Source organism: Nerophis ophidion, linkage group LG04 (genome assembly GCF_033978795.1).
Source record: "Nerophis ophidion isolate RoL-2023_Sa linkage group LG04, RoL_Noph_v1.0, whole genome shotgun sequence".
NCBI classification, from domain to species: domain Eukaryota; kingdom Metazoa; phylum Chordata; class Actinopteri; order Syngnathiformes; family Syngnathidae; genus Nerophis; species Nerophis ophidion.
In genome coordinates, this window is record NC_084614.1 from 9,853,008 (window position 1) to 9,864,487 (window position 11,480).

Here is an 11,480-nt window from a genome sequence, read left to right on the forward strand (position 1 = left end):
CCCCTGTACCAATATTTGGTACTTGTACCAAAATGTATTTCGATACTTTTTTAAATAAAGAGGACCACAAAACAAATTATTATTGGCTTTATTTGAACAACATATTATAGGGCAGTGGTTCTCAAATGGGGGGTACGCGTACCCCTGGGGGTACTTGAGGTACGTGAGATTTTTTTTTAATATTCTAAAAAATAGCAACAATTCAAAATTGCTTCATAAATATATTTATTGAATAATACTTCAACAAAATATGAATGTATGTTTATAAACTGTGAAAAGATATCCGTGTTGACAGCTAGATTTTTTTGTGGACATGTTCCATAAATATCGATGTTAAAGATTTCTTTTTTTGTGAAGAAATGTTTAGAATGAAGTGGATGAATCCAGATGGATCTCTATTACAATCCCCAAAGAGGGCACTTTTGTCCCGGGTCATGACATGATTTATGTTTGGTAGTTTTCCTATGTTAGTCTGTTTCCTGTGTGCACCCTCTTTTCCTGTTTACTGTCGGTTTCCATGGGCACTAATTCTCCTCACCTGTCTTAGTTTTGCAATTAGTGTTCCAATCAGGTGTTTTTGTTCATCACCTCCCTTTATAGTGTGCTGTCGCCCAGCAATAGTTGCTGGGTCAATGTTTGCTGAAGGCAACATTTACGTCCTCCTGTTTCTTCTCCTTGCAATAGTAAGTTTGTATGGACTACCATTCCTCGTGTTTCCACCTTTGGTGACATTTTGGTTTTGTTTAGCTCCACGCTTGTGAGCGTCCTCAGTTTGTATTTTGTTGATGCTGCTTTAATTATATTAAAAATACTTAATCTTACCTCCACGCTAGTCCTGCTTGCTTCCTGCATTGCTGAGGAACACAACAATCGAAGCCATGCGACTTCAAAGACGTAACAACTTTAAGTTGATGATTACTTCTAAGTGCTTGTTGTACGGATACCGCTCGGTACTGGTATAGAATCACGGTACTAATGAGTCAAAAATAGTTCTATTAAAGTACCGGTTCCTGGGCATTACTGTGCGTCGTCACGTGGTGACATTGCTGGTTTTGCCAGCAGAGGAGCATGTTCGGCAGCGCATACACACAGAGTACTACAAGCAGACACAGTGTGTGGACAAAAAAGGGAGAATGGACGCATTTTGGTGTAAAAAGTAAAGATAAAGGTGAAGTTATAACACTGAAACACCCTCAGGAAGAGCTGCTTTAAGATAGTGGTCCCCAACCACTGGTCCAGAGACCAGTATATATATATATGTGTATATATATATATATATATATATATATATATATATATATATATATGGGTTGTACTTTTCTACCTTCAAAGTACTCAAAGCGCTTTGACACTTACTTCCACATTCACCCATTCACACACTGATGGAGGGAGTTGCCATGCAAGGCGCTAACCGGCACCCATCAGGAGCAAGGGTGAAGTGTCTTGCTCAAGGATATATATATATATGTGCGTGCGTGCCACACACACACACACACACACACACACACACACACACACACACACACACACACACACACACACACACACACACGCACACACACATACATATCCCCCAGTCCACTTGGTCGCGATCCAAGCTCATCATGTGCGACGTAAGCGAGTTATGCTAAATGGGCAGACTGCACCACTTCCAACACAACAATGTGATTGTTTTGCTTTTTCTGCAAGATTTCTGAAACCTACAAAGGGGATTTTCTCCCATCCACAGATGATGAATCTAAGACTTGTTTACCTTGAAACTGGTTGAACTTGATGGTGCCCATGCGCTCCCCGTTGCGAAACATGACCTGGCCCTGAAAGAAAGATAACATGCCATAAGACACTCCACAGCCACACAAAAATGCAACAAACAAGTGAAACATGAACATGAAGCGTACAAAATAAAGCCACCTACAATCTGATATATCTGATACATTACTAAGTTTTAGAACTTTGTTGTGAAAATCTCCGTCCGCGTCTGTGGAAACGCTCCCCACCCACACTGCTTGGTGCCTCGTCTGAGCTGCTGTGACTTACATTACCATAGTAACTAACTAGATTACCGCAGTAACTAATTAGATTACCCTGAGGGAAGAGTGGATGGTGAGATCGACAGGCGGATCGGTGCGGCGTCTTCAGTAATGCGGACGCTGTATCGATCCGTTGTGGTGAAGAAGGAGCTGAGCCGGAAGGCAAAGCTCTCAATTTACCGGTCGATCTACGTTCCCATCCTCACCTATGGTCATGAGCTTTGGGTTATGACCGAAAGGATAAGATCACGGGTACAAGCGGCCCAAATGAGTTTCCCTTAGAGATAGGGTGAGAAGCTCTGTCATCTGGGAGGAACTCAAAGTAAAGCCGCTGCTCCTCCACATGGAGAGGAGCCAGATGAGGTAGTTCGGGCATCTGGTCAGGGAGGTGTTTAGGGCACGTCCGACCGGTAGGAGGCCACGGGGAAGACCCAGGACACGTTGGGAAGACTATGTCTCCCGGCTGGCCTGGGAACGCCTCGGGATCCCCCCGGGAAGAGCTGGACGAAGTGGCTGGGGAGAGGGAAGTCTGGGCTTCCCTGCTTAGGCTGCTGCCCCCGCGACCCGACCTCGGATAAGCGGAAGAAGATAGACTTCGACTTCCTTTTTACTGTCATTCAAATTTGAACTTTGCATCACAGATAAGAACGAAATCTCGTTACATAAGCTCATGGTAGTGCAGGATTAAAAAAAGCAATAAGGTGTATATATAATTAAATAAATATATATAAATAATATATAAATATAATAAATAAATATATACATATATAAATAAATAAATAAATAGATTACTGTACAGATAAATATATTGCACTTTTGCATATGCATCCACGTTCATGGATGTATGTTATATATTGTCTTTATATTCCAGCCGCTGCGATGAGGTGGCGACTTGTCCAGGGTGTACCCCGCCTTTTGCCCGATTGTAGCTGAGATAGGCGCCAGCGCCCCCCGCGACCCCAAAAGGGAATAAGCGGTAGAAAATGGATGGATGGATATTCCAGCCGCTTAATCCATTTTTGAGGGGATATTGAGGGGATTATTATGATGCGTTCAGGAGTCTTACGGCCTGAGGGAAGAAGCTGTTACAGAACCTGGAGGTTCTGCTTCGGAGGTTGCGGAACCTCTTTCTAGAGTAGAGGGAGTGAAAACAGTCCTTGGTGGGGGTGGGAGGATTCTCTGCAGAATTTCTGAGCCCTGGTCAGGCAGCGGCTTTTTGCCATCTCCTGGATAGGAGGAAGAGGAGTCCTGCATGGATGGATAATAACTGGTATATCACGCAAAAGCGAAGATTCCAAGCATTGAAAACAGTCCTTGATGGGGGTGGGAGGATTCTCTGCAGAATTTCTGAGCCTTGGTCAGGCAGCGGCTTTTTGCCATCTCTTGGATAGGAGGAAGAGGAGTCCTGCATGGATGGATAATAACTGGTATATCAGGCAAAAGCGAAGATTCCAAGCATTGAAAACAGTCCTTGATGGGGGTGGGAGGAGTCTGCAGATTTTCTGAGCCCTGGTCAGGCAGCGGCTTTTTGCGATCTCCTGGATAGGAGGAAGAGGAGTCCATCATGGATGGATAGTAACTGGTATATCACGCAAAAGAAAAGATTCCAAGCATTGAAAACAGTCCTTGATGGGGGTGGGAGGAGTCTTTGCAGATTTTCTAAGCCCTGGTCAGGCAGCGGCTTTTTGCCATCTCCTGGATAGGAGGAAGAGGAGTCCATCATGGATGGATAGTAACTGGTATATCACGCAAAAGCGCAGATTCCAAGCATTGAAATACTTTGTATAGTTGAAGACTGTGGAGAGGCGGAGCCCACAGTCCGACAGAGAGGCAGGGCACGCCGGCGAGGAGGCGGGGATGGCGAGCGAGCGGCAAGGCGGGGCGTGCTGGGAGCGACGCCACAATCGAGATCAGGTACGTGGATCGCGCACCTGTATACGATTAATGTATCCTCTTGCGCTGTTTAAAAGGGCGTCGGGGAAAGAGGTGGAGAGACAACGACGGAACAAGACGAAGCGCATGCAACCAGGAAGAGAGCGAGAGGCAGACGATGCGGGCGACTGAAAAGCAACCTGAAAAATACTTTTCTTATTGGAAAATAAAGAAAGTCAAAACTGTTTAAAGCCTTGTCCTTCCTTGGTGGTCCCGGGAACCCTCACCCTCATTCACAAAGACTTACGGTCTTTAGAAAACATGAGTGCACAACATAATGGCAACATAATAAACATCTAAAAAAAAAACATTTGGGAATGTCCTGTCCGGCGGGGCAGACTGAAAAGCTCAACGGGCCGCATGTGGCCCCCGGGCCTTCATTTGCCCAGGTCTGCCTTATAAGGTTGGCCACTATTGCGTCATCGCATCAAAGCATTTGCCGCCGTTTGGATGAAAGGAGCGCGTGACATTTGGCGGAGGCTGAGCCAGGAAGTGGTCAGGGATCAAGCAGACATGTTGAAAATGCCAGATGAGGAAGAGGGAAGAGGTGTTGATTGAAGCTCAGAGGGGAACAAGATAAGAAGCCTTTTTAAGCCGCACAACGGACAAAGAAGACAAAAGCAATTCAGCTTTGCTGCGTTATCGTCAAATGTAGTCCAATCAATTTGGTCTTTATCTCTCCTCCTCCGTCTTCATCCGTCCCCCTCTTCCTCCTTCCTCCGCTGGTCACATGACTCACTCCATCTGCTAGCAGAGCTGCTAAAACACAGCGCTCAGCACGCGAGCCAAACACAACAGCTTCAGCTCGCTGGTTAGAAACTTTTCTGGGTGTGTGCTCTTTACATGGAGAAGGAAGCCCCAATCAATCAATCAATGTTTATTTATATAGCCCTAAATCACAAGTGTCTCAAAGGGCTGCACAAACCACAACGACATCCTCGGTAGAGCCCACATAAGGGGCAAGGAAAAACTCACACCCAGTGGGACGTCGGTGACATTGATGACTATGAGAAACCTTGGAGAGGACTGCATATGTGGGCAAGCCACACCCCCCAGGGGACTGAAAGCAATGGATGTCGAGCGGGACTAACATGATATTGTGAAAGTCAATCAATCAATCAATCAATGTTTATTTATATAGCCCCAAATCACAAATGTCTCAAAGGACTGCACAAATCATTCCGACTACAACATCCTCGGAAGAACCCACAAAAGGGCAAGGAAAACTCACACTCAGTGGGCAGGGAGAATTCACATCCAGTGGGACGCCAGTGACAATGCTGACTATGAGAAACCTTGGAGAGGAGGAAAGCAATGGATGTCGAGCGGGTCTAACATGATACTGTGAAAGTTCAATCCATAGTGGCTCCAACACAGCCGCGAGAGTTCAGTTCAAAGCGGATCCAAGACAGCAGCGAGAGTCCCGTCCACAGGAAACCATCCCAAGCGGAGGCGGATCAGCAGCGTAGAGATGTCCCCAATCGATACAGGCGAGCGGTCCATCCTGGGTCTCGACTCTGGACAGCCAGTACTTCATCCATGGTTATCGGACCGGACCCCCTCCACAAGGGAGGGGGGGACATAGGAGAAAGAAAAGAAGCGGCAGATCAACTGGTCTAAAAAGGAGGTCTATTTAAAGGCTAGAGTATACAAATGAGTTTTAAGGTGAGACTTAAATGCTTCTAATCCAATCCATATTGGATCTAACATATCGGTGAGAGTCCAGTCCAAAGTGGTTGGTCCATTCACACACACACATGTGCATGTCCCTGTTCACGTATAAATAAGGTGAATGCCTGTATGTCCATTCACACACTAACAGATCAGGTAAATATTCCCATTTGAATAGACACAATGTAAAAAAGCAGCCTATCCTTTGACATACAGCATTGGCATGTGATTGTGTCGATCCATTCACGGCACACCTAATGCATACAGCTGTATGTCCCTTCACACAACAACACACATATTAAATGTACGTCCATTTGAAGAAATAATGTAAAAGGTGCGCTGTTCTTTGGCATGCACTTCAAATTGTCCGAGTGTTGGTCCGTTTGCATACATATGTCAATAGCTGCATGTCCATTCTCATACCACAACCAGTGTAAATGTCTATTTGTCCTTTCGTACGCATACACAATGTAAAAAAGCAGCCTGTCCTTTCACGTACATGATGTAAACACGTGTTGATCTATTCACAATATACATATAGCCTACATCTGTATGTCCTTTCACACAATACCTTAAATGTCTGTCCATTCCGATACACACAATTGTATATGGCGCACTGTGCTGATCACATGCATTTTAGACATAATGCCCCCACGTGTTGGTCCATTTGCATACATATGTCAACATCTGTTTCTCCATTCCGGTACTAAAGTATGTCTATTCACACAGTGACACACACCATCTAACTGTCTATCTGTCCTTTCATACATGTAAAAAGCAGCCTGTCCTTTCACGTACAGTGATCCATGGTGTAAACACGTGTGGATCCATTCACGATACACATCGTGTCTACATCTGTATTTCCCTTCACACAATGTAAACGTCAGTCTATTGTTTTACATCCAGCAAAAATATTGTAATCATGTGTGGGTCCACTTGCATACACGTATCAACACTTGTGTGTCCATTCGTACAATACAAGCAGTCCGTCCATTCACATCATTTAAATGTACTGTATGTCCATTCAAATACACGCAATGTAAATGGCACGCTGTTCTTTCACATGCAGTATAGGCCCATTTTACACATGTTGTCCATTCACGATACACATGTCTACATCTGTATGTCCCTTCACAAAATGTAAACTGCAGGCTGTTCTTTCATATTGAGTATAAACATCCTGTACGCATGTTAGTCTATTTGCATACATGTGTAAACACGTGTGTGTCCACTTAAATACTAGTCTGTCTATTCACATAATACACATAATTCAAAGGCCTGTCATTTCAAATACACACAATGTAAAAAACAATGTGGTGTTCTTTCACATGCGGTGTAAACGTTCTGTACTCATGTTAGTCTATTTGCATACACGTGTCAACACTTCTGTGTCCACTCAAATACTAGTCTGTCTATTCACATAATTTAAATGTCTATCGATTCAAATACATACATTGTAAAAGACGATGCACTGGTCTTTCACATACAGTATACACATCCTGTACACGGGTTTGTCTATTTGCATATATGGGACAACACTTGTGTCCACTCTACTACTGGTGTGTCTATTCACATAACATATATAATTTAAATGTCTGTCCATTCAAATACACACAATGTAAAAAATTATGCGCTGTTCTTTCACATACAGTATAAACATACTGTACACATGTTAGTCTGTTTGCATACATGTGTCGACACTTGTGTGTCCACTCAAATACTAGTCTGTCTATTCACTTAATACACGTAATTTATATGCCTGTCCATTCAAATACATACAATATAAAAAAAAAACATGCGCTATTCTTTCGCATACAGTAAACATACTGTACACAGTTTAAACTATTTGCATACATGTGTCGATACGTGTGTCCACTCAATTACTAGTCTGTCTATTCACATACTTTAAATGCCTGTCAATTCAAATACACAAAATTAATTAAAAAAACTATGCGCTGTTCTTTTACATACAGTATAAACATACTGTACACGTGTTAGTCTATTTGCACACGTGTCGACACTTGTGTGTCCACTCTAATATTAGTCTGTCTATTCACATAATTTAAGTGCCTGTCAATTTAAATAAACACAATGTAAAAAACGATGTGCTGTTCTTTCACATACAGTATAAACATACTGTACGCATGTTAGTCTATTTGCATACATGTGTCGACACTTGTGTGTCCACTCAAATACTAGTCTGTCTAGTCACAAAATACACATAATTTAAATGCCTGTCCATTCGAATACACACAATGTAAAACAACAGCCTGAACATATTGTACACGCGTCGGTCCATTCACGATACAAATAATGTCTCTGTCTGTATGTCCCTTCACACACTGCAGTCTGTTCTTTTACACCCAGCACAAACAAATTGTACACATGTTGGTCCATATGCACAGTAATGCCAACACTTGCCTGTCCATTCCCATACTGCAGTCTGTCCAGCCACAAATAACATGCGATTTAGACAACAGTCGGTCCTTTTACTTACAGTAAACACAATGCAAACATCTCACTGTCCAATCCAAAACACGCTAAATGTCATTTCACACACAGTGCACTTAGCACGCAAACATTTGTAGGTTCGTTCGCGTAACAGAGGGGTGTAACAGTACGTGTATTTGTATTGAACCGTTTCGGTACGGGGGTTTTGGTTCGGTGCGGAGGTGAACCGAACGAATTTCCAGATGGATGTATTAAGTAGCGTAAACAATATTCAAAATGCCGGACATTTGAGGCATTTAAGAATCTCCACCCGGACAGCCCCGCAAAAGAGGACATGTCCGGTGAAAAGAGGACGTATGGTCAGTCTAGCAGCCATCGGGCTAGGATAGACTGACCATACGTCCTCTTTTCACCGGACATGTCCTCTTTTGCGGGGCTGTCCGGGTGGAGTTTCTTAAATGCCTGAAATGTCCGGCATTTTGAGTAATGGTTGCGTGTATTGACCATGTACATTCAGGGTTAAGAAGGGGTTAAAAACAAAACAAATTGTGCACGCAGCAGCATTGGTGAGGGAGGGGCAGAGACAGAGAGTGAGAGAGTTATGATAAACGCGCATGCGTCTCCAGGCTCTGCTTTTTATCCATTGATTTGTAAGATTTTATTTTTTTATTATCTATAGCAGGGGTGTCAAAAGTGTGCCGCGGAGGCCATTTGCGGCCCACAGCTAATGTTTTAAAGGCCCACGGCACATTCTAAAAATACTATTAAAATAAACAAAAACATAACACAAGTGAAATAAAAAAGCTTGAAGGTTAAATGGAATATAGAAAAAGTTGGAACTTCGACTAGTAAAACAAAGCTGTTTTTTTTTTCTTTCAAACTGTCATTGCTCAAAACATAATATTGAATCAAAATCAATGTTATTATGAATTATTGACCTATCCAAGGTTCCCATTACCTCACATGAAATATTCCAGTAAGAAATATATTTTTGGTGGAAGATTTTGCAAATTTGGTAAATAACCAAAATCATTTTATTTTGTTGTTTTCTTACTGTACCGAAAATGAACCGAACCGTGACCTCTGAACCGAAGTATGTACCGAACCTAAATGTTTGTGTACTGTTACACTCTTACTGTACCTAACATGAACTGAACCGTGACCTCTGAACCGAGGTATGCACCGAACCTAAATGTTTGTGTACTGTTACACTCTTACTGTACCTAAAATTAACCGAACCGTGACCTCTGAACTGAGGTATGTACCGAACCTAAATGTTTGTGTACTGTTACACTCTTACTGTACCTAACATGAACCGAACCGTGACCTCTGAACCGAGGTATGCACCGAACCTGAATGTTTGTGTACTGTTACACTCTTACTGTACCTAAAATTAACCGAACCGTGACCTCTGAACCGAGGTATGTACCGAACCTAAATGTTTGTGTACTGTTACACTCTTACTGTACCTAAAATGAACCGAACCGTGACCTCTGAACCGAAGTATGTACCGAACCTAAATGTTTGTGTACTGTTACACTCTTACTGTACCTAAAATGAACCGAACCGTGACCTCTGAACCGAGGTATGCACCGAACCTAAATGTTTGTGTACTGTTACACTCTTACTGTACCTAAAATGAACCGAACCGTGACCTCTGAACCGAAGTATGTACCGAACCTAAATGTTTGTGTACTGTTACACTCTTACTGTACCTAAAATTAACCGAACCGTGACCTCTGAACCGAGGTATGTACCGCACCTAAATGTTTGTGTACTGTTACACTCTTACTGTACCTAAAATGAACCGAACCGTGACCTCTGAACCGAAGTATGTACCGAACCTAAATGTTTGTGTACTGTTACACTCTTACTGTACCTAAAATGAACCGAACCGTGACCTCTGAACCGAAGTATGTACCGAACCTAAATGTTTGTGTACTGTTACACTCTTACTGTACCTAAAATGAACCGAACCGTGACCTCTGAACCGAGGTATCTACCGAACCTAAATGTTTGTGTACTGTTACACTCTTACTGTACCTAAAATGAACCGAACCGTGACCTCTGAACCGAAGTATGTACCGAACCTAAATGTTTGCGTACTGTTACACTCTTACTGTACCTAAAATGAACCGAACCGTGACCTCTGAACCGAGGTATGCACCGAACCTAAATGTTTGTGTACTGTTACACTCTTACTGTACCTAAAATGAACCGAACCGTGACCTCTGAACCGAGGTATGTACCGAACCTAAATGTTTGTGTACTGTTACACTCTTACTGTACCTAAAATGAACCGAACCGTGACCTCTGAACCGAAGTATGTACCGAACCTAAATGTTTGTGTACTGTTACACTCTTACTGTACCTAAAATGAACCGAACCGTGACCTCTGAACTGAGGTATGTACCGAACCTAAATGTTTGTGTACTGTTACACTCTTACTGTACCTAAAATGAACCGAACCGTGACCTCTGAACCGAAGTATGTACCGAACCTAAATGTTTGTGTACTGTTACACTCTTACTGTACCTAAAATGAACCGAACCGTGACCTCTGAACCGAGGTATGTACCGAACCTAAATGTTTGTGTACTGTTACACTCTTACTGTACCTAAAATGAACCGAACCGTGACCTCTGAACCGAAGTATGTACCGAACCTAAATGTTTGTGTACTGTTACACTCTTACTGTACCTAAAATGAACCGAACCGTGACCTCTGAACCGAGGTATGCACCGAACCTAAATGTTTGTGTACTGTTACACTCTTACTGTACCAAAAATGAACCGAACCGTGACCTCTGAACCGAGGTATGTACCGAACCTAAATGTTTGTGTACTGTTACACTCTTACTGTACCTAAAATGAACCAAACCGTGACCTCTGAACCGAAGTATGTACCGAACCTAAATGTTTGTGTACTGTTACACTCTTACTGTACCTAAAATGAACCGAACCGAGGTATGTACCGAACCTAAATGTTTGTGTACTGTTACACTCTTACTGTACCTAAAATGAACCGAACCGTGACCTCTGAACCGAAGCATGTACCGAACCTAAATGTTTGTGTACTGTTACACTCTTACTGTACCTAAAATGAACCGAACCGAGGTATGTACCGAACCTAAATGTTTGTGTACTGTTACACTCTTACTGTACCTAAAATGAACCGAACCGTGACCTCTGAACCGAAGCATGTACCGAACCTAAATGCTTGTGTACTGTTACACTCTTACTGTACCTAAAATGAACCGAACCGAGGTATGTACCGAACTTAAATGTTTGTGTACTGTTACACTCTTACTGTACCTAAAAGGAACCGAACCGTGACCTCTGAACCGAGGTATGTACCGAACCTAAATGTTTGTGTACTGTTACACTCTTACTGTACC

The 11,480-nt window shown here is 42.8% G+C and overlaps 1 protein-coding gene across 4 annotated transcripts in view; it reads right to left on the reverse strand.

Moving 5' to 3' along the window:
* Nucleotides 1-11,480, reverse strand: part of gabbr2 (gamma-aminobutyric acid (GABA) B receptor, 2) — a 412,418-nt gene that overhangs the window by 163,244 nt on the left and 237,694 nt on the right. For all 4 annotated transcript variants that reach the window (XM_061896997.1, XM_061896996.1, XM_061896994.1 and 1 more), the window contains one exon: nt 1,754-1,814. In XM_061896997.1, the coding sequence (XP_061752981.1) occupies nt 1,754-1,814 (61 nt within the window). The remainder of the gene's footprint in view (nt 1-1,753; nt 1,815-11,480) is intronic.